Source organism: Balearica regulorum, chromosome 1 (assembly GCF_011004875.1).
Source record: "Balearica regulorum gibbericeps isolate bBalReg1 chromosome 1, bBalReg1.pri, whole genome shotgun sequence".
NCBI classification, from domain to species: domain Eukaryota; kingdom Metazoa; phylum Chordata; class Aves; order Gruiformes; family Gruidae; genus Balearica; species Balearica regulorum.
In genome coordinates, this window is record NC_046184.1 from 51,103,781 (window position 1) to 51,131,695 (window position 27,915).

General features: G+C 37.9%; 1 protein-coding gene across 5 annotated transcripts in view; it reads left to right on the forward strand.

The window, feature by feature from the left end:
• The window catches only part of VEZT (vezatin, adherens junctions transmembrane protein), a 61,368-nt gene that overhangs the window by 10,441 nt on the left and 23,012 nt on the right, over window positions 1–27,915 (forward strand). For 3 of the 5 annotated variants that reach the window (XM_075748824.1, XM_075748849.1, XM_075748840.1), the window contains exons 2-6: window positions 7,971–8,105; window positions 15,403–15,492; window positions 17,953–18,128; window positions 20,928–21,203; window positions 26,248–26,397. In XM_075748824.1, the coding sequence (XP_075604939.1) occupies window positions 7,971–8,105; window positions 15,403–15,492; window positions 17,953–18,128; window positions 20,928–21,203; window positions 26,248–26,397 (827 nt within the window). The remainder of the gene's footprint in view (window positions 1–7,970; window positions 8,106–15,402; window positions 15,493–17,952; window positions 18,129–20,927; window positions 21,204–26,247; window positions 26,398–27,915) is intronic. The other 2 variants (XM_075748832.1, XM_075748857.1) reach the window with 1 other exon arrangement.

Here is a 27,915-nt window from a genome sequence, read left to right on the forward strand (position 1 = left end):
CTCTCCTCCAGGGAAAGTCACGTTCACTACCTTTAATTGGAGTTTTTCAGGTATTTTTGATCTCTGTCCTTGTCAGAAAGATGCTGCTCAGCTTTTCACCTGTGTTTGCAGGTCCACTTTTGAGTGGGTAAATAATCTGGAGCTCTCAGTGAGTTTCAGGGCTTTGTCTAGTATGTAATACTTCTTTCTAAGACTTTTCCACAGTGGCAGCAATGTGCAACCACCTGCTGAAAATGCAAAGGAAAGAGCTTTCCCTTGCACTGATCCAGTGATACGGAACTATCCACAGGCTATAAAACTTTCCTAACTCTTCAGGACATGTGGGTGCATGCAGAATTAGATATATATTGCACATCAGAAAATATCCGAGAACAGTAATAGATTAATGGCTTCAAAGTAGTTCTTGGTGCCTGCTTCTAAATCAGATGATACAGTAGTGCAGGAGAAACCAAGGTCTACGCTCCTGTAGCGGTGAAAGCAGAATAGGAAATTTAAATGACTCTTTCGCTGCCTTGAAGTCATTGTCTAATATTAGCCCTGTCAGTGCCTGGCTCTTTGTCAGTCGGAGCACAGGAGGAGGTGGTTACCAGCCAGGAGAATATGACCAAGGCTTTTAAATACTGTTGCTTGGAAAGTCTTATTAGTGGCTGCATATAAGATCGATGTGCAATAATTCTTTCAAGCAGTATCTTTTTAAAAGCCTTTAGCGATCTGTCATCCTTGTTTCCCTCCCCCCCGGTTAGAAAGCCACATTAGTCAGGAGAAATCGCATGGTCCTGGGAAGTTTCAAACTGCATCCGCTGATGCTGTCAGGAAAATGCTACTGTGCAGGGGCACAGGTGCAATTACACTGACGGCTGCTTCTCATCCTCGGCTCGGGTCATCCTGGAGGGACAAGCGGAAAGAAACGGGGAGGTGGGCGAGATTCTGTCAGGTGCATGGGAGCAGTACCGAAGAGAAAAATGGAACACCCTCTTCCAGGAGACAAAAATTGCGCTGTCTGTGAGTGTTAGCTCAACTTCAAATCTGTGTTTTGGGGCTGGGGGGGGGGGGGGAGAGATTTTTTCGATACTGTGTATTTTGTTCTGTGTTTAGCCACCTGTTCAGCATATCTTAACCTTTGCTGTCACTGTGGTAGAAATGTTTAATCTTTTTTTTTTTTTTTCATTTTTTATTTTTTAAGCTCATAATTCATAACTTGTAGTTATTTTGGAGGTCATTTAAGCTCCCACAATGTTTTTGGCGTATTGGAAACCTCAGCTTTGGAAAAACATATCTGTATTTTAAGAAGAGATCTTTAAACCTCTTATTTTGTGCAATGGCATTAAATATTACTTTTAAGGTTAACCTGCTCCATTAGCTGTGGTTGGAAACCAGAGCAGGGGGTTTACTAGGTAGTAAATTTTATCATAGTAAAGAACATTGGGTGTGGGAAGCCCCTGTCTCTAGTGGAGAAATCCTGAGTCATTTACTTCATGATGCATCAGCAAAAATAATTTGGGTGTGGCTTTGATTTTTCAGCTGCTATTGTAACAAGGCTATGAAAGCTAACAGTGTCTTAATCTGATCTGTGATTGCAAAGGTTTTTCTCAGAATACACACAAAATGCCTCACGTATTAAAGTGCAATATCTGTGCTTGCAAGGCTGCAGTAGATGTAAGTACTTGAATGGATATGTATCAAAGTAAGCTCTTTTCCCAAGCTAAGGACTCCTCTCCTGTAACAACCTATCCATCACATAGCAGTAGGCAATGTTATATATGTTTGATTATCTTTTAATGTTTGGTTTGGTTTTGATTTTTTTTTTTTAATTTATTTGTACTGTAGGCTTAGAGTTGCAAACACGATGTTTAGTCTTCAGTTCAGGTGATGTTTTTTCTAATCAGATCAGTACTGTATGGCAAGTGGCATTAAAGTAAGCGTTGGGAAAGGGTTAAAGAACAAAACTGTTCTTTAATCCTGCATAGTATGTCTTGGGTTTAGAATGAGACTCAACCACTTTCAACAGTGAAAAAAGGAGAGTTGTGATTAAACATATGCGTGTGAGTGAAATAATTTTAGTAGTGTGGATCTAAAACAAATACGCTTGGGGATTTTCTTTCTTGATTCTGGAAATGATGGAAATGGGAGCTTGTGTAAACCTATACTGTACTATAAATGTCTAGTTACAATTGAATGGCTTTGCAGTATGACTGACTGTAGTGAATTCGAAAAGTCATAGAAAGACAAGTGGGTTTTTTTGTTGTCAATCTCTGCGAAGTCTGCAGAAACCTGTAATTCTTGAAATTTTCAACAAGTATATTCCTACTCAGTATATCAATTGTTTCAGACTACCTTGCTTCACTGATTAACAAGATTTTCCATGTATAATCAGTATGAAGTACACTAAAGAATAACGTCATTTTCTCTTTTGTCTTTCCTGGAACTGTTTACCATTTCCAGCACACATTTTGGACAAGTAGCATAATAAAAAAAAATGCCCTGGCTGTAAATGTAATGCCCATTTCTTGCATCTAGGTGGTCTCAGAGATTGACTTAGAAGAAGAAACTTAGAAGAAACTTCAGAAATAAATAGAGCATATTGCTGAAAAACCCCATCTTGGTATCCTCACTTACTTTAGATTAGATTTCCCATCAGTAACTGGTAGTATGATGGTAACATAACAATATGCTGAATTATTAATTTTTTTCCTTCTCTACTTTGTAAATGATTCATTACCATGTCATTCTACCAACCATAACTAGAAATAAATAAACGAACCTGACTGTCAAACATGAGTAACACTAACTAGTCTACTTATTATTTATGTTGAGAGTGGTTGAAAGTAAAGATTCAAAAATAAATGGAAATAGATTCCTCTGGAATAATATGATGATGTATCAATAGGAAGATGAGATTTTATATTTTAAACTTCCTTTTCATGCCATCCACTGAAACAATCTTGCTGTCCCTTTACCTCACATGCTAACATAAATGCTTTCTCTCAAGTCTAAATTATATTTTTTAAAAATTACAACCTATTACTACTTGCAACGATAAACTTTCTGATATGTCCTGAATTTCTTAAACTAGAAGCATAGTATCTATAATATATGCAAAAATGTAAAATAAGTTACTCTGGGTTTGGTTTTTTTGTTGGGTTTGTTGTGGGTTTTTTTAATGTTGGACTGTTGAAAAAAGGAATGCATGAATTTTGGGCAAAGAAAATTAAGAGGACAAAAGGCAGACCCTTGCTATTTTCCCCAACCAAGAAGGAGATTTTTTAAATATTATCATGGCATTTGTAGGTGAAAACAGCTGAGCCTGATAATGCTGATGAATGACAGTGTGAATTGAAATCAATGAATTTTTCTCACAGTTAGAAGTGCATGTGCAAGAATACGTGCATGTCTCTGATCTTTTTTATGGGAAAGAAGGCATTTAGGAGTGAGAGGTTTGGGTAAGAATGTAAGCTAGAAATTCAGAGCTATAATTTGTGGGACATCAGACACATTATGAGATTTAATTATTGTTTTTAAAGCTTTGTGAAGATGAAGAATGCTTTGTAAGCATTAAGTATAATACTTCTCTCATATTGAAACAAGCAGTATATAGAATAGGATATTTTAATGGTGTCATTGCAATTCTGTAGTGCATAATTAGTAATTTTCTGATTATTTGATAATATCGGAACTTCTGTGTGAATGTTCATATACATAAAATCTACCTTATGACTTTTTTTAAATTCCTTTACTGGATTTTCTAGCTATTACTTACATACATCATGAGAGAAATTTGCTACAGACTGTGGGAGACATCCACAGCAAGTTATACAGACCACACAGCTTTATAAGTGACAGGCTTGTCAGTATCATTTAAAATTGGGCAGTATCTAGGGCATGAAATATAATAAATAAATAGTGTATATTTTTATGTTAGCATAAGCCATACTTAGAATGTATGCCATCAGTGATATTTCTAATAGAAGAAGAGTGTGATCTTCAAATTTTCTAAGCAAAATGTAAAGCTGAGTGTGCTACACAAGAGACCTCACTCTTAATGGAAGAATTTTATGATCAGTTCATTAAGGTTCTTGATAATCTGATTTCACAAGGGCCTCAACCCGCTTCTTATTCAGTGCGTTCCTTTACCCACATCTTACATGCTTCTAATGGATTCAGAACGGGGAACAATGGTGGGTTTACTTACAGCAGAAGGGATTTTAGTCACAGCAGAGATTTTGGTTATTTAAGTTAATAAGAACTGAGATTTTTCCAAAGTGCATTTAAGTTCCACTAATAATATTTTAGAAAAAAAATGGGAAAGAAAAAGCATTTGGAGCCAGAGAAATGTTTTAGAGGAGGATCATTGTAGCCTGAACACTTTCTGAGAAACTGAAAGAAGAGAAACCTTACCTACTTGAAGGAATAAATTATAAACATTCAAGTTAAATTTTAATTAATTACCATTTGCTACCTCAGTAGTCAGCAAACTGATTTCCAGTTCTGAGCAGTGATAAAAAATTGCAAATCTACCCATAATGAGAACCTGTAAAAGCCTTCAAAAAGTTAATCAGAAGGAATTTGTGTAAAACTAGTAAGGTGCCTGTATTCTACCTTGATTACAAGAACAAATAAAATATTCATCCTAGCTAGGGGCTAAAGTTTCATTAACATTTGGAGAGGTGATACATTTTTTTACTATTTCTGTACAGTAGAAAATGTACTAATTATAGTTAGATGGAAAGTTTTGATGTTGCCAAACACCCAGTAAGAGGGAATAACTGGACATTCTGTGCAATATTTCACTTACTAAATGTAGCGTTCAGGATGTTAGCTAATTCTCTCTGTCTTCAGTGGACAGTCTCTGTCTCTCTCTGCCTTCCTTCATCCATTTTTGTGAGGAGATGGAACCAATCTAAACAGCATTAGATGGGTTTTCTTGTTTAGCTTGTAGAAAATTATCTCATCATGGACCCTGATGCGAGGTGCACCCTGAGATACTAGTGGAAAACTCCTTGGTATATTTGGGTTATTTTGCCAGCTGTCTGTATGTAGGTGAGTACCAATAACGTACAAGAATAGTCATGTGTCACATGATGGCTGGCCTTGCCTGTGACAAGCATGATCAGGATGGTGGTCAAGATGACAGACAAGTCTGCCAAGAGCCTACATACCATTTCCTTGGAGTCCAGCCTAGAGCAAGCATCAAAACTATGATTTTGAATAAAACATTCTCTGTTCACGCACTGTTTTGTCTATGCGTCTTCATCTATGGGGAAAATTCTGGCTGGTTCTGACTGAAACTTCCATGCTACCCTAAAGCCTCTCAGGTGGAGATGTTCAGGTTGTTCCAGGTGTGCTGGCAGTGCGCAGCCGGGTTCTGTATGAAAACCATTTTAAGAAGACAAGGTTATGCATGTCCATTCATATTCCAAGTTCTGTTCTGAAGTTATTAAGGGAATTTAACAGTGTCTTAAATAAGAGAAGTATTCTAGTCTATTATGTTTTCCATTTTAATTAAGTCATTTTGGTAAAAAGAGAAACATACCTTCTTTCCAGCCAGTCCAGAATGGCACATTGTTTAATTAGAGTTGGATGCATTTGAAAAAGTACTCAACCATAGAGGAAGGGTACTTGAAAAAAAGATCGGATTGAGTTGCCACACTGGAAAAATTCCCACAAGGAAATGAGGCATTAACCTATCCAGGCAGTTTGCACAGTCATCGTCATTGTGGGTGAAAGGGATTGTCAGTACTTGTACAGAGCTGTGAGTTGGTACGGATGTTTGAGTTTCAGATCATGACAGGTCACTGAATCTGTTGTGAGTAACTCAAGGAGACCGTGCAAAAGTATGAATTTACATGTATTAAATAGGTAAGAGTGATGAAAATAGCACTTTAGTGATGAGGTTAAAAAAAAATCCCTAGAGATAACAAGTTAATTTGTTCAGCTAGTATGAATGATTGCTTCCAAGTTTTATTGTATGGCAAGCGGTCATTTGAGATTTGGCCATGTTGGTACATGGTCATAGTAGATGGGCCACCTTCACAACTTGCACCAGCAAGTTAATGATAGTTAATGTAACAATTTGTAGTAGATGTTCTGTTGGTAGTTCTTTCTGCAGACCTTCACAACTGTGCATTATTTACTGTAAAGTTTTGACTTTTTATTTACAGTATTTTTGTTATCTCTCAGATAGTATGTTGTAATTCCTAAAATGGTTTGTGTTATTCCTGTGCAGTTTGCTAGTGTTCACATACTAGTGTGGGATGTTGATAACATTTTTCAGAGGTCAAAATGAATCCCTAACCAACTAGGCTATTTAAGACTGATTGCTGAGAGGTTTTCTTAAAAAAGAAATCTCTTTACATGTCCTGAGTAGAACTGGAGTTAGCATAAACATCCTTTCCATCAGATCTATCCTAGATACTGCCATATATGTGGATGTAATCAGAAAAATGAGTTAAGTAAATTTTGATATCTGAGGCAGATGACATCAAGAAGTTTCAGAAGTCTATATAGATAAATATCTGAACAGTAAAACCCCACTCTCTGGTGATCAGAATTCCATACTTTCACTAAGAAGTTTTATTAAGAACTTTTTGTAAAGTAGTAGTTTTGCCAGCAGCTTAAAAAAAAGTTGGAGGGGTGGAGGAATGTTTGTTGTTTTGGTTTTTTTTAAATAATTGTGTCACTCCTTTGCCAGAAGTGCTAGTACCATTCTTGGAGAGAGCAGAAGCCTTTTTCTAATTTTTTTTTCCATTTCTGTAAAACACTCTGGAAGTACCTAAACAGGTTACACCAAGGCTTGCTTTATTGAGGCTTTGAAAGTGCTCTAGTTTTAAAGTTTGTTTCAGTAGAAGTGGTTCAAAGTATAATCTATTCAATTTTTATAAACTTTTGGAAAACAGTGTCATTAAATGTTCCAGAGTCATGCAAGAATGTTTTAAAATATATTACCAAATCCATGTTTATTTTTTGAAAACATGTAAGTTATAAGCTAAAGAACCCTAACAGGTAACCTAGAAAAAATATTGCTGTGGAAAAAGTTGATTGGTTGCACGCTTATTTCTCATCACATTGCTTTCTATGTTTACTGTCTTGCAGCCTCTCCTTATGGTCAAATTAAAACTTAGGGGAGATATTTAAAGCAAAATTTTGGTTTCTTTGCTATTAACTGTGTTGTTTATTTTCCTGTTATATAGAACCACAGAATGGTTTGGGTTGGAGGGGACTTTTAAAGATCATCTAATCCAATCACATTCCATAGGCAGGGACATCTTTCAGTGGACCAGGTTGCCCAAAGCCCCATCCAACCTGGCCTTAAACACTTCCAGGGAGGGGGTATCCACAGCTTCTCTGGGCAACCTGTTCCAGTGCCTCACCACCCTCACAGTAAAGAATTTCTTCCTAATATCTAATCTAAACTTACTGTGTTTTAGTTTAAAGCTGTTACCCCTTGTCCTGTCACTACAGGCCTTGGTAAAAAGTCTTTCTTATAAGCCCCCATTAGGCACTGGAAGGCTGCAATAAGGTCTCCCTGAAGCCTTCCCTCTCCAGGCTGAACAACCCCAGCTCTCTCAGCCTGTCCTCATAGGAGAGGTGCTCCATCCCTCTGATCAGCTTCGTGGCCCTCCTCTGGACTCGCTCCAACAGCTCCATGTCTGTCTTGTACTGGGGCCCCCAGAGCTGGACGCAGCACTCCAGGTGGGCTCCCACAAGAGTGGAGTAGAGGGGCAGGATCCCGTCCCTTGACCTGCTGGTCACGCTTCCTTTGATGCAGCCCGGGATATGGTTCGCATTCTGGGCTGCAAGTGCACGTTGCTGGCTCATGTCTATTTTTTCTGCTGTTCTTAATCCATTCACTGCTGGTTGTGTGATTGCTGTAGTCACAGTTGTGTTTAGTGGGAAATAGAAACTGTTTATTACCTTTTGTGTTTGTTTTGGGGTTTTTTTTTTTCATTTTTCTTTATTTAACTCTCTTTCAGAATTCCCCACTCTACCAATATCTGCAGGATTTGGGACACACAGATTTTGAAGTATGTTCATCTGTGTCACAGAAGGCAGAGCAATGTGCAGCAGTGGAAAGCCAAAAAGAGCGGACAGTGCATGCTGCCCAGAAAGTAAGTGCTCTCCTGTTCCTGAGTATTTATCTTCTTGAAAGAGAACCACATTACTTCACAAATAGGCAAAATCAGAGAGGATAAAGATAAATCCCTTACTGTATTTTTTTAAAAAAAAGGAAAAAAAAAACCAAAACCACCAACCAGTTGTCATATCTTGTCTGCAAATGTGTTTGGAAATGCAGGGATTACCAGCGTATTTTGAAGTGTTTCTTTGCACTTATGTAAGCTAGGGAAGCAAGAGACTTTGATAGTGAATTTTTTGAGTGTTGTAAATTATCTTATTTACTGGATATTATTATGTTAGCTTAGCATGACATTCTGGGAACAAAACCTGTAATTTTCTGGAATAGAATATTTATAGTTCCCAGCCCTTCTCAGGCATTCAGTTGCTAAGTACCACTTTCTCTGTGACAAAACATTAAGAAAGAGGATTTCTGGGAAATATAAATACAACAACCAATCTGAATGAGATAGTAGAACTGTGCTTAGGTTATGGCAATTGTCTAACAGTAACAGCTGACAGGAATCATCAACTGATAAGCTTAGACATCTTATTTCTCTATCATTCTAAGTAAAGGCTTGTCGATTTTTTAAAAACATTTTGGTATTAAAATTAAGCTTGAGAATTTGGCCATTTAACACCTACACATTTTTTGTTTTCCTTATTAAAAATAAATGGTATTTTACTGTTACTGGTAGTGTATAGGCCATGTGACTGAGATGAGGAGCTGTAGTGTGGGTGAGGAAAATTCCTCTTTTGAGGCAGCTAATGTAAGAATCTCTTTGCGACAAATATATTGAAAATTCAGTAGTTAACCTGTCTGCTCTTTAGCATCTACATGGAGCATGCAAAGAACAGTTATTTTCTGCCTACCTCTTCCACTTCCACAGTGGAGAGTTCAGATTTCGGTGGACATGTTCCAGCTACGTGCTAAGCCAGGAGAAGAAAGAAGCCTCCATGCAGACTTCTCTGTCCTGGCCACTGCAGGCTGAGGTGGGCAGCGCTTCATGGCTAGGAACCCAAACCAAGCATTCGTGGGTTGATGTGTTGCCTCTGAAGAATTACTATTTCTTTCTCCTCTCTCCTCACCATGTACTGTAGCTTCCCTCTTTGTGCACCTTAGGTCATTTGATCCTTGCCCACTGTGGCTTTTAACCTTCCACTGGAGCTCAGTTTTCCCCTTGTTCATTCCTGTTTTATACCTCTTCAGCTATCTTCAAGTCAGAAGTTCACAAGCCTTCCCTCTCATTTGGAAGCTCTGCTGCTTCCCTGCTTCACCCTCCACAGTGTTCCACCCTCCCAATTAGTAGGCAGTGAACTGGGGAGAGCATCCTGTTTTTCCCAAACACAGGCAATATGAGTGGCCCTGAGATCTCCAGAAGTTCTCCCTGCAGATTGTGGTGGATGGGAGATCATATGGCAAATGAGGAGAGCTGATGCTTTTCTTAGGATCTTCTCTCAAATAATGCCATCTTGATCTATATCCACTACTCAGTTCTCAAGATGCTTCAAGGAATTGGCTGAGTAATAGTCACAGGCCTTATTTCAACAGAGTTTTTTCAGTTTTGTATGTGTCCCTCTTGTTCCTCCTTTGTTTTACATCAGAACTATTTTTTTCTCGTGGGATTTTTAATCAGTTCTGCTCTGTGTAGGATCTTAGGTGGGGTAGAATTCAGAAGTGTATGAATTGATGTGGATAACATCAATCAGGTTTTTTCTGATCTGGGGGGAAAATGTGTGGTTTTTGAAATGTTTGCAATAGTATGGTGTACTTGCAAGGACTGACATGCACAGTCTTTGAAGCTGAAATTTAGAAGTTACAGTGTGAAGCTTATTCATCTAGCAGTATTCAGAGAAGTGTTTGTAGGTCGTATTTTCATATAGTGATATTCATTTCAACCACTCTCTGTATAGACAATATAAACTTCCTCACACACTTGTTAGTCTGTTTGCAAAGACAGGGTAATAAACAATGAAACATTTTGCTCTGGTCTTCAGTCCTCTTGGAGTCTGTCTTCATGGATGGATTGGTCATAGTTTGTGTTTACCTGTTGGGCAGGCGCACTGTGCACTTTGCTTCACAGCCTCGATCCCCAGTTTCTGAGATTTGTAGGCCTATGAAAGTGTGCCATGTCCCTTCTCTCATGCCCCACTTCTGATCAAAGATGACCATGTAGATAAGATCCAGGGTGCATATCCATTGAGCAGACCAGTAAGTAAGTACCACTCCGTGCCCAGCACATGGATTAGACAGAGTGTATAAAAAATAATCATACTATAATAAGAATCCCTAAGTTTAATATTGTTCAGACATGTTCTTGTAGAATTTACAGCTTTTCAAAAAAATTACAAAGGAGCTTTATACAGAACTCCAGTCTCGTCTGCTGAGGATTTGTGACCCAAGAAACAGATTAACTGAGGGGAGGAGGAGAAGTGATTCTTGCAGTGTCTCCATGCTTCCTTGGCTGGTTTCTCTAATGTAAGATTATTTTAAATTTAATTAATAAATTGATTTCCAGTTACTGTTGGTGTGGATAGCTATTGCATTTGTAATAATGATTGCTTCTATCAGTGGTCACAAGGCAAGGCTGAATTTAATTCAGGGTTTAACTCACAATTTTTTACACTTTAGTTTAAACTACCTTTAAAAGTATTCATGGAAATATTAGGTCCACTACCCTTACTTTTCAGAATTGTCAGCTGGCACTCACCATAACCCTCAAGAAACCAACCAAAAAGCTATTGGCAGTTTTGTGGTACATTTACATTGAAGATACCTATTCTGGCTTAGTGCAGAAAGGCTTTAATTAAACCACTGTTAATTAAAAATTAGGGTGACATATTTCATTGTCTGATTATCTGTTCATTGCTGTGAAGTAATGCATGGCCTATCGCTTGTTAGTTGCATTACTTTATTTCGCATAATTACTTTTGTGGAAGTCAATAAAGCAGTATGATGCTGTGTTCATGTATATAATTTCCACCAAATTTAATACAAAAGTGCTGTGGGGTTAAGAACCTCAAAAGTATTTAAGATATACTGCTTTTAAAAGCCTCAAGTATTCTGGTTTTTTTCACTTCTCTTTCCCTCAAGCATTTTACACTTAATTTTATTGCGTTGAGAGCAAGTCCTCCAGTATTGTGTCAGATAAAGAAGTAATTCGTCATGATTTGCCTTGCAACTTGAAGGGAGTGGGTGTGTGAAAATGGGCTGTCCATTTCTTACAAATACTAGGATGACATTCACATTGTCTCACTTCTGTCTAGACAAGGATACGTAGTAGAAATAAGGAAGAAACCTGTGTGTAATTTCTTGTGATAACATGTCATAGGTTCTTCCTGCTGCTGTTCCAGTACCAGTTGGGGAAGGTTAACACTTTTATTTTGTAATCTGATGTCAGAAAGTTTATTTTTGTTATGTGTCATTTTGGTAGGGTGTCTCAAAAGGGAAGAGAACGAGAGAGAGGCAGCTGGCCACACATTTAAAGAAGTGATCTGGATTTAGGAGGATCTGAGACTTTATTGCAACTTTTGTATGACAGACAGGCAAACAATTTACATTTCCATCCAATCAATAATTTCCTCATTTTTACATGAGACTATTATCACTTCCCTTCTCTCAACCTTCACTGGCCTAATCTACTGAAAATACAAAATGTCTGGGAAACAAATGGTTTCTGAGTTCTGAATGTGTACCTACCCACAGACAGTCCTAATGTAAAATGATCTTAGTTGAGGCTTAGCGTAGTGCAAAATATAATCACAGGGGGTAGATGATGTTCCATGCTGAGTCACGTCTAGTAGGTGTGTATCGTTTTCCTTCTGAAAAGCAAATTTACAAAACTTGCCTTAAACACTTTATTAAAATAAAAATAGAAAAGCTGCAGTATTGCTTTGAGTTGAGATTGTTTATTCCTCTTGTGTTCAGTCAAGTAGGAACCCTGTGCAGGTACAATCTGGTGGCATGTAGGAAGATTTTGGCAGGGCAAAGATCTAGTGTGGGGTCTTCAGCGACTGAAAAACTAAGTTTGGGGGGAAAAAAAATAAAGGTTCCCAATGACTGATACAAACATTGCTGCTGTGTCTTTCTGTCCTGCCAAGCAGAGCATATGGTTCAGGCTTAATGAAAGGCAGAGGCATCGGTTGAATTTGAAGCGCATCTTAAGTAGTTCTCTCTGTGTGTGGTTTTGGTGGGGTTTTTTTAATCGGAACATGGTCTTAATGAACATTGAGCTGAAAAGCTGTAAAGTTTCTTCAAGGTTGTGTTCTGAGAGCTGATGAAATGCTAAGCTCCCATCTGAGGGAGTACAGAGATGTGATTTAGCATGGTAATTATACGTGCAGTGTTCCTGGCTGTGCCAATCTCTGGAGAAAATTACAGCTAAAGTTCTGGTCTCATCATCACCTGATACTGAAAAGCACTGTTTGCAAGAGCTCCTAGACCTGTTTTCTGGAATTAAATCCTATTTGGGTATTCTGCTTGATGTCACCGGAAAGTATTTATTTCCATTTACAATTTTCCTTTCTCGGTCATTTTCCTAGACTGCTGTGCATATCTGAATGTTTCAATTGATTATGCTGTCACACCTTATCCGATCTGAGATGTGATAATACTTCAGCACTAGAACAGGGCTGGTGTTGGATGCAGCTACTGAGGATTGTGTTGAGGCTAGCCATCAGTAGTTGTGCAGGTGACCCAATGTGGAAAGGCAGAGGGACCAGTCCTTTGCCTTTGTCTAGGGCTCCCACCCATATAATGCTTGCTCTGGGTAGCTGGAAGGTGTTGAATATGTACCATTGTCTTCTTTCTGAAGTGCACAGAATTGAAAGGTGCCAAATGCAAATGATGATGTTTTAGATACCTGCTAGTTTGCCATTTTTGTACATTTGCCCTGTACAAAAGAGAAAGAGTCCTTAGAATTTTACTTCAGATTCAAATGAGTGTACCTAAAATGTGCATGTCCTATGCTATTTTATTTTTTTTTTTAAATCTTAGGAGCTATACATCTTTGTTACTCAGTTTACAGAGAGTTTGACTGAGTGGTGTTCTAAAGTTGTAAGAAGAATACTCCAGAAGCATTGGCAACATGACCTGACTTGTGTGTTGATAAAAGTTGTTTTACTTGTCAGTAACACTCCCAATGGGAATGCAAACTGTGAGACATTACTCCAAGGATCTGAATAATTTAATGTGTTACTGTACTCTACTGGGTCACAGCCCAAGACAGTGGGTTGTCTTGTTTGGTGTTTTCAAGCAGTGACATGCCTGTTGAGTGTTTATGCAAGCTCAGGTTTTTATTTTTAAACTAAAACATGGAAAATAAACCAAAGATTACTTACATAGCACACTAATATGGTTGTGGTTTGTTTTTTTTTAAGTAATTTCACAGTCTAGTTTAGTCAGCTGGTAGCAGTTTAAAATTATCCTTGGTGTAAGTTTAAATGTTCATGATAAAAATCCAAAGACTTATGAAGGCTAAGCAGTTGAAAATTGTAGGCTCCAAGAGGCATAATTTTAAATAGTAAATGGACAACAAATGGACATGTAGTCTGCTTTCAAAGTACAGGGAAAAGTACTTCTGGATGAAGTATCTGTCTGCAACTCAAATGCAGAGCAAGAACCTTTGTTTATTTCATCTCAATTTTCTACAAATTGTAATTGGAAAATTTTGTTTTATTTTGCACCACTTGGTGCAAAAAACTTAGAGGATAATCTGGTGTTGCAGTTTGTGACACTCTCCTCCTCTTCCAACTTACGTTAGTGCCCTTGAGCAGCATCAAAATACAATCACTTGGATTTATTCCATAGTCTAACAAGTGTGGATTGCTGGGATATCTCCTTCTAATGAGCCATGACGGTGTCTGTGTATCGGGAAGAGCTATCATTACGAAACTCCTATTATTGGTTTCTCTCTACACTGACCTAAAAAATGTTTCCTTTTGGTGTAGGTCTGCAATTCTAACTGTACACAGAAAGGTGAGGCATACGTAAAGAAAAAACTTGAGTTAGGTTACCTAAATGGATGCTGAAGTAAGTTATTTCAAAAATTGTTGAAGCCTAAGGGCTTTAGGGTGGCAATTTCTGATTTTACTCAAAGCCTTTCTGCCCTGGCATGCTGCTTCAAACTCGTGTCATGCTGCCTTTCATAGGGCTGTCAGGCTCATCACAGGGCTAACAACAAAGCTCCAAGCTTCTGTTGCTTGGTTTTACTCTTCTATTTCCCACGGGGCGGGGGAGAAAAAAAAAAACAAGAGGGAGAAATGGAATAAGCTGGTTTAATGCAGACACCCTTTATACATTAAGCTATTACAATCTGTTTGGTATTTTTTTTTAGTTTGAAACAATATGCTACAAAATGTAAGTGCTCCACACTTGTTTCTTTTTGTATACATTTTGTTTGATTGTATTACATGTGAGCAGTCTGAAGATTAAGAGGTAGGGCCTCAGAATTCACGAAATATATGTATGTAAGTAAATATTTTGAAAAATACTTCCTGTCAACTCAGTATGAGGAAAGCAGATATACAGTGTGTGTCAAAAACTCCATTTTTTTTTTCACTGAATGGCTGAAGAGTGAAGCAAAATCATGCACCTATTTAATTATAGTCTTTCATGCATCATATTTTAGGAAGATACATGAGTAAAATGTGTGATGACCCAGAGGGAGACCTTCAAATTAGTGGTGTTGGAAGTTACGTTTACAGCTCAGGTGAAAGTGTGGATTTAGGTTGCATGGGAAGCAGCATGGAGACAAAGTACCTCACTGCACGCATAGTTTGGGACAGGGAGTTTCTGGGACAGTTCCTCGTCTTACAGTTACTCTTCCCTGTCTCTGTTCACAACTCCTCCTGAGCCTTGTCCTCAAGCTGTGGTGGTCTGCCAAGGAGAGGTTGTTCCTCTCCTGGTCTTTAACTTTTCTTCAGTCCCTATCAGCCATTTAACTTCACTGTTTTGTTTTTTTTTTTCCTCAAGGAGAAAGAAAGTCTTTCATATCGATGCAGTAGCTGCCAACTTGAGATCAAACTAATTCTAGCTGTAGTTATTTTTAACAGTACAACAGAACAAGCCATTATACTCCAAATAGGTGGGGTTATTTCACACTCTTGTGTACAGGCAAACTGACGGGAAGCAGATGTTCCTTATCGTACTCTGAAGTTAGGCCAGACACAGTAAACGAAACTTCCTTACAGGTACCTGGGGCTGAGTTAACGAAAAAAGAAATTGTTTGATGTTATTTATTTATTTTTGGCTTTCTTTTTTTTTTTAATTTGAGTAATTTCTGTTCCCTTCAGCAAGGCATCCTGTCAAAACTAGTTGAGTTCTTTAGAAGCTGGTTTCCTTGTCCACAATATAAGAAAAATGATGACATACTTCACCGACTGGTAAGTGATCACTTTTTTTTTCATTTCCTTTCCTCATCCACAAGTCTTCCTCTCCTCTGTGCCTCATCCTCTGAGCACCATCTTTGGTCTGTACTGTTGGTTTTGGCTCTGAGAGTTTTACTTCTTCAGATAATGCTGATTCTGGTTTTCAGAGTTACTGTGCCAGGTAAATTGGGCACACAAGAACAGGAAAAACATCAGTAGCCAGTTTGAAGATGTTAAAAACGTGGAAGACAAATTAAAATAAAATGTGTGAGCAATTAAAGAAATTCTTGAAAGCTGAAAGGAGTTAACCTATGGTGTAGCTACCCCATTCGGTGGAAGGCAGTGTGGAGACACTGACTGAGAAAGTCCGTATGTTGCAGCCTAGTGCCTTGCAGGCACAGCTCAAGACAGAAGGCTCTAGAGCTTCATTTGAGTATTGCTTCACTCTCTGTTTCAGCTTGTTAGCTCAGGCATAAGACAAACGTGGTGCAGGTGTACAACCCCTGGACCCATCCTGGCCTCTTTGTTTCTTCACCACTCTCCACAGTGCTTTTGCATTTGGGAAGAGCAAAGCAAATTAATACACCTCCATTATAATGCTTCAGAACAGCATTAAGAGCAGACGACATATGTGCAGCAGTCTGGCTATAGGGAAAGGCAAGAACAGTTCTCTGTACTACCTATGTGCTCTCATCTCAGCAGTTCAGAAGCAGGTTGGATGTGGATCTGCCTCACCAGAAGTTGTATTCTCCTGCTCCTGGAGCCTGCAGGAACTTTTAGGGCCCAAGTCAGCCTCTGTGGGGTAGACCTGAAGGGTGATAGTTCAACCCCAGATAGTTAAAAATAGTTTTATGCTGCCTTTACACCTTTCTAGCCAGTTCAGTGTCTAGCCTGGGCTTGTCTGAGATCTGCTTTAACTTGCATCCAGCTGCTTCAAGGTTCCTAGTCTGCCTTGCAAATGTCACATTAGTCAGACTGTTTCAGTATCTAAAAGTTAGAATTTTTATTTATTTTTTCTACTATGATATAGGGAAGATGTCTTTAAATGTAGCTTAAAAAAAAAAATTGAGCAACATGAGAAATGAGGGGTTTCCATTTCTCAGAGAGTTCTGCCAAGTCCAATTGGTATCTCTTCTCCCTTATCTCAAGACAAGAAAATTCCCTCTGAAACTTCTCATTAGTGATCTGTGGTTGTCTTTTTTCTTCCTCCTTCTTCCCCTATGAATCAAAGGTATTATCTTCACAGCTTTTTTTTAGCCTTACTTTCTTGAGATGGAGACACATCCAAAGAATACGGAAAACATGTTTCTCCTGCTGCATGCTAGAGCAGGGTACTGAAATGACACAGGATGCATTGGAGGAGGGCAGAGTTTCCTCTTGCACACAGTCCTGAAACAAATGGTTTCCATTAAAAGTAGAATGCAAGTTATCATGAGTGACATCAATGTATGGAATTAAACTTTTGACTAGCTATCTTATGCTTTCATAAATAATCTCATTCTGTCAATGACAGAACTAAACAGATTTTGTACTGTGAAATGTTATACTACTGTTAACTTCTATTAAAGAGTTTTACAGAAATATTCTCCTTTCTCTCCTGTAATCTATCTAGATGCAAAGATGCATGTGTTCAGTGTTTGTTGGGGTTTTTTATGACATTCTTAACTTGAAGTATTTTGTAATTATAGTTTGGTGCAGTATGCAAATTAAAATTTCAGGGGGCTTCTCTGATGGATATTTTTGTCTTCAAGAGCTGTGTATTTGTCTTGAAGAGCTATAGCTGTAGGGGAAGAAATAGCAAATTCTTATCATGGCATCAAATCCATGAGTAACTAACTCCCTGAAGTTTACCTGGAGTTTAGCAAGTGTGAAGTCTTCAGAGTCTCATGCTGTTTCATGTTTGGATCAAGTTCCCTTGGAAAGGCACAGAATCCTGCAGGAGAGGACTTCATTGCCTTGGCTGAGGGCTTGAGTCCAGTACATTGACCCTACTGTTTTTAAGTGTCCACAGGTGACTTTTTGTTAATTAATTTGTAATATCTCTCTTTCTAATTTTTGTTTGTTTGCTAATGATGTAAATTATGTCATGACAAAAAAAAAAAGCATTTGCTGTTTTATTAATGATCTTCTAATACATATAGTACCTCTCTGATTCTTACACAAATATATTGGCATAATCTGTGGCATGTTTCCAGGTATTGTTACTGTCTAGGTCAGATCACAAAGTCAATGTGATGCATCCTGCAAGTCTGAACTGTTAGGTAGTATCTGAGTTTTTAAAGTTAACCAAGTTCAATAAAAATGAAGTAGCTACTTGTGATACATCTGAAACATTCCTGTAGTCTTTGGGAACAGATTGTTGTCAGTAAAGTGTAAAGTGTCCGGGTGTTTTCCTTGTTCTGCTAACTTAATTTTAAGAATTTACATATTCTTTACTAATGGCTGGTTTTTTTTCTCCTGCTTCTTTGTGGTAAGGATGTTGGATTTCGATTTGACACGCTCCGTACCATCCTGCAACAGGAAGTTCTGCTGCAGGAGGATGTGGAACTGATTGAGTTCCTTGACCCCAGTATCCTGTCTGCAGGGCAGTGTAAGCAACAGGAAAACACACAGCTTCCAACGCTACGCTCCCTAGCAACTCCTAATATTTGGTATTGTACAGAGAATATCTACCACTATATTCACTGAGAAACAAGCAAAAAATATATTGTGTTCTTTATATAAAATGCAGTAATAAAGTTACTACTTTTTTTTCTCAGGTCTTTGAGTCTTTGGTCTACTAGTCCCCAAATTTTTGTATAAGCATGTTTTTTCCTCAGGCATTTTATTGAAAGAGTGAATTTTAATCTGAGATAGCTACATGAACATGAATGGATACTTCCAAACCCTAATATGTGCTATAAGGAAGTACTAACAGGGTTGATTAATTCCTGAATTTCTAAAGCTATACAATGGTGATGTTGCTAAATGAGACATGATTGTGAAGACTGAACCAAAAAGTGTTTTCTTTGCTGTGGTCTTCGTAAAATACGTTGGTGGGAGGGTGTGTGCAATTAATTTTCAGACAAGGAATATCAGAAGAACAGACTAAAGAATATTTAAAGAAGATGCATTCATGTCAGCAGAGGCTGATAAAATTCACCCCAGAATACTGAAGGAGCTAGCTGTGGCAGCGTCTGAACAGCTACCACTTGTATTTGAAAAATAACAAGGATTGTGGGTGTTCTGACAGAGTGACCTGCTCAGAAATGGGCAGGAATCAGTAGATAAAAATATCTCATAACACAGCCTAGTGCTGTATTTTCATACATATGTTAGGGAAATAGATAAAATTGTTTTAAAGCCACAGCAGGTTAAAAACCCCAACTGTTTAAGTTGTAATATGTCATTATTGATGCTCTCTGTCAAACAAGAGAACTTTTGAAGCAGATTTTTCCAGTGGTTTGTCCTGGTCCTAGCACTATTCGTTGTTTTTTTAACTGTTCCACAACAAGATGATAAAGTACACTTACAAAATTTGTGAATATTGCTTGGCTTATGGATGACACCAAGTTTGTAGGTGTTTTGGCCGAATGGAGTTCAGAAGTAGCTTGGAGAAATATCTTGAAATCAATAGAAAAGTCACTAAAGACAAAAATCCAATGCTACACTTGGGAAGGAAAAATCAAATTAACAAACACGAAGTGGTGAATAATTGGGTAGGCAGTACTACTTCAGAAAAGGATCTACACATCCTTAAAGAGCATAAATTTAATGCATCAGCAAATTATTCAAAAAATGGCAAATCTCATCCTGGTGTCCTTGTTATATGCAGGACATGAGGGTTTACTTTTCTGTCTGTTTCCCTAAACCTTGTGTTAGGCTACAGCATCTGGTTTTGGATGCCACACTTGGAAAGGCATTTATGTAATTTAGAGACAGGCCAGAGCAGAACAAGAATAATAATGAGTTTAGAAAATGTAATCTTTCGGAAATGTTAGAGTCTGCTGGGATTGTTTGGCCAAAATGGAGAAAAACTGCGGTGGGATGGAACAGTGTTACGATGTGTAGAAGGTAGTTAATAACTAGGTGGTGATCAGTTGTTGTTTATTCTGTTCAGAAAAGGGAAGGATATGAGGAAGAAAAATGCAATTAATTTGCCAATGATTCAGACTGGACTTGGGGGAAATCTTTTGAGCTCTAAGGGTACTTATGAGTTGGAATAGCTACCTGGGTGGGTTGGAGAGTCTCCATTTTTTTCTTCGATCTGTCCGTGATGATCTGGATTAACCAGAAACTCAAAATGGACAAAGTGAGCTCTTAAATCCCTTCCAGTCTCTCATTGTTGTGATTAATTTGTGTGTGTGTGTGTTTTAGTTTGGTTTTTTTAATGTACCAAGGAAGTTATGGGCTGTGTGTTTGTCCTTTTTAAAGTTAATTTCATATCTGGAATATTTTAACCCTGGACCTTTACTGAAACCTATCAGTAGCCCTAAATGGTTAACACTTAGAAAGCTTGTTGAAATATGACCACAAAACTGTCCAGAAAATAGAAACTCAGAGATCATGTGTTATTTTAGAAAAGGGAAAAAAATCCTTGTGAATGCTTCCAAAAGCAAATACAGGATATGCAGCTTAAGGGGTGAAGAAAGTATTTTGCTTTCAAAAAATTCTGAAAAAGATAAAGTTGTTATGCACCTTGAAGCCCATATCCCATCCATCTCTGTGAAGACTGTCATAATTTTACAAAACTGCCACTATAATACTATATATGAAACACTGTATTTTCTAGCAGTCACTTATTTTTGTTGATTTTTTCTAGATGAAAATAACAGCTTAATGAAGTTTTTAAGATGTCCTTGAGAAATAGCTGAACTGAGATACTAGTAACTCTGTTCTTTAAGGATTTTCAAAAGCGGCCAAATTATTTAAAATGATAATTCAAGACATCTTTATAAAAATGTGTTAAAAACTAGTGGTGTGTTTGTGTCCAAGTTAAATGAGTCAGACTCTGAAAAAATAAAGCTGGCATTACTTGATAGTTTTGTGACCAAAAGAAACATGCCCTTCCCTACTGTACTCTTGAACCTGGAAGTACAGATATTCCAGTTCCTACCCACACTGGCTTATAATGCTGAGTAGTCAGGTTTTTTTCTTTTTCTGTAAATTTTCTTTTTTTTTTTAAGTCATAAGAGAAATTAACCTTTCAAAGAGGTACATTATTCTTCTACTCATGCCATAAAAAAGCCAGAGAAATGTTTCCTTAGAGTATACCAACCAAGTAATATCGTGTGCGTACACATCTAAATCTGCCACTAGGAGTGGTTTTCAGTGTTTACAGCTCCCTTTAGGACCTACATAAAAGCCCCGTAATAAGATGTTGTAATCTCAAATGTAACCGAAAGCTTCATGATTTTCCCACTTGTTTGACCTCAGGAATCTGCGGTTGATGCTACTTTCTCTGTTTGCAGGGATATCTCACTGTTTCTTGCCTTTGTAAGTGCACTGCTTATGCTTCCTTCGTGGTGGAAGGAATCATCGTGGCTGCCGTGGGGACTCGTTCTGCTTGTCTATGCAGTCTTTCGAGTGTGGGGCACATGGAGGACAGCCAAGCTGCAAATGTCCCTGCGAAAATACTGTATCCAGCTGGAAGAAACGGTGGCGAATAGCCGAGCTTTTACTAATCTCGTGAGGAAAGCTCTACGACTCATTCAAGAGACTGAAGTAATTTCCAGAGGATTTACCCTGTGAGTCTATATTTCACTCTATTTAATACACAGATCCATTCAAGCCAGATGTCTTCTAAAATTGTCTTGTTACACTCTCTTCCATAGCAAGTGGAATTACTGAAAAACATAATACTTCAAGCTTTTCATTTTCATAACATTTTCATGCTAAAAGTATGAATTCTAACAACTCAGTGTTAAAACCCTGCATCCTGAAGGAGAATTAAGTCTCACAAAACTCATATGCCTTTGAAACCTTCTGCTAGTAATGAAATACATGAAGAAATGTATTTTGAACCAATTTAGTTAACTATTTTGGGGAGTCATTTAGAAGGTTGGGGTTCTGTATCTTGTATTACCAAATCTATGTAAATAAACTGACCTGCAAGTAATCATTCATATTTTAGAAAACAAGATGACATGAAAACCATTCTATTTTTATTTAACAAATAACAGTCTGAAGTAATGAGAACACAGCAATCAGCAAAGATGATCAAATGTCATTTCCCACCTCACCTGTAAATAAAGTTTACATTACACTCTTTTCCTGCATACAATTGTTGAGATGTTTAGATTCTTAAATTATTTACTGCTTAATTTGCCTCTTGTCCGCATAAGGGACAAGTGTTCCTGTGAAAGTGTTCCTGGTTATTTAGCTCTTGTAGCTATTTGGTAATTTTTGCTTATTTGCTATGTGAAAGGACATCAGAACATGTGCAGTGCATGCAATGGTCCCAAAGCCAACAGGCTCACTTCTGTGTGCTCTCATTGCCATGTATGCTTTTCCCTTGGAGCAACCTATGCTTAGATGCATACCTGTGCCAGTTAGACTTAAGGTTAAAGGAAGTGGGAAATACCAACAGCTGAAATCCAGTCAACTTCTTTCTAAAAACAATAAAAAACTCCCTTGTGTGCACCAAGAAATTGTTTGTTCATGCCAGACCAACTATTCTGCACTCAGGCACATGTTTTTACATGCAAGCTTGAAACTGTAGACTTAACATTTTGAATTAATTTTCTAGCTTGAGATACCTTCAGTATGCTTTATTGAAGAAATGTTTCCTTCTCCCTTTGGAATGCATGAGCATGTCTTCAGTCTGCCTAGCTATGTGTTTTGTTTTGGTTTGGTTTTTTGCTGAAGAAGCATATAGTTAAGCAATAGGCAGTCTTATCTTTGCAAATGGGTTCTTAAAAGAAATTATTGTTAGGGCTTGTCCAAATTACAGATGAGAAAAACATTTGGATTTTTTCCTAAGTTTAAGCAAACGAACTTGTGGTCAATGTCTAAATTGCTGGTGCCTTGTTCTTTTACTACATATCTTAGATAAAAGATTAACAAAAAACAGACTGGTCTTTGAGCTGATGCTTGATCTAATAGCCTCTTTACTTAAAACTTTGGCAAGCTTTTCAAAAGACTTTGGAGTATGGATGGAGTGGGAGAAGTCTGACTGTGCCAGCATCCTCATTGGAGCAATTGTCCAGTGTGAGGAAGGCAGTGCTGTACAGGTTTTGGTTTGGTTTAACCTGGAGGAAGTTCTAACTCCAGAGTGTCCTTTTCCACATCCGCATATGCAAGAAATGCTGCTGCACAGGGCACCATGAAATTCTTTGCTTGAGATAGTGCTTCATGTATGACCCAAAAAACTAGCTACCCCTCTGCCAGAATTGTGCTACACTATACCGTAGCAGAGCAAGGTTTAGTATGTTCTCCTACAGTAACCTTGTCAAAGTCTTAATGCTTCTTCAGAAAGAGTCACACGGCAATAGAAATGGATGCATCTGAAAAGTTAATGGGTATCTTCTTATGTCATTTTACATCCTTGAAGGAATGGGATTTCAACCAGGTAGCACAGCACCCTGTTCAACAATACGTATGCTGCTGTTTTAATATACTGGTAGCTCAGCATAGTTTGGACTGTGCATTAACCATGTTGTGAACGGAAAGATACCGAAGCTGACATTTAAATAGTACTGAGTTCAGATTTTGGCAAGCCTGTACTTAGCTAAACTCTGATACAGCAAGCCCAGATCTGCACCTATGGCCTGAAGTTCCTTGTGTTCTACTGCATTTTTTTATCCCCATTGCACCATCCATTGCTATGTTCTCATAGGCTAATTTACATATGCTTTGCTTTATTCTACCCTATTTGCCCTTTGTTAATTGGCATTTGACTGTCTCTGTGCATGTTAAATTATTCTTGATGAGGTTTCGGTCAGTTGTCCACTGGTTCACTACTGTGTGGTAGTGACTGCTTTATGCTTAACCAATTCAAGTATTGTTTTGCCTTCATTCCCCTCCCACCCCAAAAAAACACAGCAGCCACTTAGAAAAGGAACTAAGATCCCTGTCAGGCCTCTCTTATATTAGCTGCTCTCAAAGTCAACTGGATATTCTGATTTCAGAATGGCCTTCAGAAGTGTTTTAATGCTGCTGTTGGCATTTCAGGTATGTCTGTGTGGTACAAGCTCTGCGATGCAGAGGTAGCTGAGGCCTCACCAGGACGGTTTGGATTGTAGAAATTATGTAGGCAAGATAGGGCAGTGCTCTGCTTGGGCAGAATGGCAGTATTTCTGTCTAATTGCAAAAGACAATTTGCAAAGACAAATGAAGCCTGATCATGGGTTGCAGCCTGGAATTTCTGCTGGGTTATGAAAGTATGTCCATTGTCTTGCACATTATAAAAAGAAAACTGTAGGAATATGTAATGAAAGGCTGCAGCAATAAGCAGCAGATAGTTATTTCTTTGTCTGTCACTGAAATAACGTGCTTTTCTCCCAAATGCTCCCTTCCTACTGCATTTTAAACTAGAATCAAGATCCACGAGCACATATTGGTGTGTACAGCATCTTTATAGAACTGCTTTATGTTGGAGTACAGTAATAGGTTTTTGTAACGTGTTCATACAAGTTTGTTGGAAGTTGAGAGCCTATTTAAAATTTGGCTTGAGAGATTAATGGAGAAGTAAGTCACTGTTCTTTACAAGCAAAATGGGTTTGGACCAGTAGGAAAGAGGAAATTCACCCTTAACCTTTTTTTTTCTTCATGCTATTTGTGGCTGATGTGCAAAGCTGATAACATTTTGTACAACCAATTAAAATATATAGAAGATAAATGGAATATTAGGAAGTTAGGGATATGGCATGTCTGGCACATTGACATTTATAGCAAGTTATACTAATTTAAGATTACTGGAATAAATAAGAATTCTTTTATAAAAAACACTGAAATGAGCCTTCCCAGAAGGAAAGCAAATTATTTTGCTGAATACTGGCAGTACATGCTCTGCATGAGTTGTGCTTTATTTGTTCTGTATAGGAGCTGGAAATGCTTATATCGCTATAGCAGAACATAGATATATCTCTCTTTTTTACAGTAGAGGAATTTTGCTCGTTTTCTTTGAGCCTGTTTCTGACAATTCACCCAGGGTTTGAGTCTGCAAACTGATGTGAGAGTGTCTCTATATAAACACTTCCAGTTGTTACCTTCAAAAGCTAGGGAAACGTCATAGATTGGATGTACTACGTTACGTGCTGTCTGCCCTGATGAAACGTATGGCAAGACCAGCATTTTAAATTTATGTTTAGAAATTGAAATTAACACAGTTTGTTTTTATTTTATTCAGATTTTAAAGTACTTTATGAGGTGTTATATAAACCATTTTAATATCACTCACATAATTTAATATGGTATGCCAGTATTTTAATATGGTGTTTCAGCTAGCATATTCAATATACTGCAGTATTTGGCTTGAATCTCCTTGTGTTAATCATATTTAACATACTGATATGGGTCCAGCCGTGCTTACTGGGTGGGCTGCATTGCTTTTCATGTTTGACAGTGAAGGCGATAAGCCATTTCCCCTCCCGGTCAGGGTCCAGCTAAGCACATGCAGCAGGACGGACATTTTTCCAGCAGGGTCAGGTCTGCTGGCGTAGTCAGCTCTTCAGTCAGATGGGCTACAGAAATAGTTACCAATGCAGCAACCCACCTCAGTCTTGCCAGGTACCCTGTATGCATTTCCCTTGGGCGTGAAATCACCTCCTCACCGTCCCCTGGGAAAGGGGAGAGCAGAAGTAGACTCCCAGTCCCCAAATAATTCAGCACGTTTCATCGTCCTGTTGTCCACACTAGGTCCGTTCCTGAGTTGATTCCAGTAAAAACAGTCCCAGCAAGTAGGGTGCACCTAGGCTATTTACAGTGTCTCAGTCATAGTTTTGGCATCAAACGATATATGACTAGATATAACTGGATATTAATCTTTTTTCCTTTTCTACAGCTTAATGTTACGCAAACATGTTTAACATTCAGTTTACAATTCAATTTATTTCCAGATGAGGCAATTTCTTACAGTTCTAAAGCCATTCTGAAGTATATTCTAATAGACAAATGGCACAGTTTCTTTTCATTTCACCTGAATATGTGGGCACCAAAATGTCTTTTCAAATATACTTGTATAGTGGCATACTTTTCATGTGTTTACCTGTCAGACTCCCACAAACACAGCTGTCATTCATTCCATGGTGATAAACTCTATGTCACCACTCAAATAATGTTTCTGTTGTCCTAGAGAAGATTCTGCCTGGAGAAGGCTGAAAGAATACAGTGTTTTGCATGAAAACCAATATGTAGTAGCACATTTTTTTGGGAAAAAAAAAAAAAAAGAAAAAAACCAGATTTGCATCTAAAGAAGTATACGGTGGCTATCTGTGTGTTAAAACTTCCAAAACTTAGAGTGGGTTTGTGATAGTTTTGTACCAGAGATAATGTTGTGGTCTGTCTACCTCTAGTGTATTGTTCTTGGAAAACTTTGGAGAAAACAAATATCCTCAGGAGTTTTGCCATGGCTTAGATGAGAACAGAATCAGACTGACTACTGAGGAGTCCTAGCTGCTTATCTAATTTTTTTATTAAATATATCATTGCTATGATGGAAATTTTTTTGCTGTCATAGTTACTGAGTGGTTTGAAAAAGTTTTCTAAGTAATGGAATAAGAAAACTGATGTACTGTCTTTTAAAAATACTTTAGGACATCTGTACAGTTGTATCACATTTTACTTTTCAAGTTTGCTTGACAGGGTCAGTGCCGCTTGCCCATTTAATAAAGCTGGACAGCATCCTAGTCAGCAACTTATTGGTCTCCGGAAAGCCGTTTATCGATCTGTCAGAGCCAACTTTCGAGCTTCAAGACTGGCTACTCTATACATGCTGAAAAAATATCCTTTTTTGTAAAAACCCACCAGTTCAGATATTCCATTAATGTAATCTACCTGTAATTGTGCCAATTTTAGAGCTAGCATGTCTAGGAAGATACAATATCTAATTACATGTCTAAATGAGATAAAGAAAAGGTAGCACAGTAAATTGGGGCTTATGCTTGCTTTGGAATATTCTTTAAAATTTTATCTTTTTATGTACTGTGCAGTGTGAGATAAGATTCTGTGCACTGAAAACATTGTCCCAGTTACTGATACCCATGCCTTTGGTGTAAGTCCTGATAATGTGTTTCAGAGTCCTTCAGGATTTTGTTTTATAATTCCTCTTAGCCATCTTTTTCCCTTGCACCAAAAAACCCTCTTCTCTGAACACTGTGGCCTTTCACTCGACATCCCTGTGTTCAAAGGTAAGTTGATTTCCTGCTTCAGACAAACTGGGTGAAACGCTGATTACATTAATTGGCTAAAAGGCACATTTTAGAGCAAGGAGTTTCTACTCTGAATCAAAGCAGAAGACTTTGCTCAGATTCCATTTTGTGAAGTGTCATCTATATTTCTTCAGTGAATTGTATACTTTCTTTAATGGCATTAGCATTTCAAGGTTTTTTGTGTATTTATTTTACTTATTGTACCATATAGGAAATAACAATGTTTTCACCCCGTATTATAGCAAAAAATAAACCAGGTATGTTCCTGATCTGAAAAAACACATGCAGGGAAACAAAAGCTGGTGGTAATGCAAATGTTGAAAATCTGACATGACAAATTACTTGCTATGTCTTCCTTGAACATAATATTTGACTAATATATCTTGCCTGGCAAACGGATGGATTTATTGAGTGATGACATGCACACACACAGAGGCACACACAAAGCTACAGCTGTGTCATTCACTTTGAAGGAAGCAAATATTTCTTTGCAAAATAATAATTTGTGGAGGGATAGGCATCCTCATTCTAGGCTTAAGACTTAACTCTTAGCTCTGAGGAATAAGGTGTGTTTGCTATGTAAAGAAAGAAAAACTCTGACTGGTTCAGACATGTTGATAAGAGCAACTGATACCTAGCTTGGAAATAATCAAGAATGACTTCTAAGAACATGGGAAGAGAGATCAGAAAATAGGATCAGTTAACATGGCCTTCCCACATATCCTCCAGCATGAAGAAAGAGGATCCAGCTGTGGTTACAACAGGTGTGTAGGTTGTTGCCGTGGCTGGGAAAGTTACGGGTTCAAGGAATATTGGTGCGTATTAGACTGTCTGCTAGTTTTGTAACTACTAAACTTAAGGAATGGCTTTTAAATTAAGGAATGGGAGAGAAGAAAGTTTTGTTTACTTGGGATAATTTGACATTTATATCTGTCTCTGAAAAATGTTTAAGGTGGCAGTTCCATTATACCAAATTACCATGCAGATGTCACTGCAGTAAGGGCCAGCAGAAATAGATGGCCAAAAATGTATTGAAGTTGTGTGTATATAGATAGGTTCTTGACAAACAGAAAGAGAAGCATTATATTTG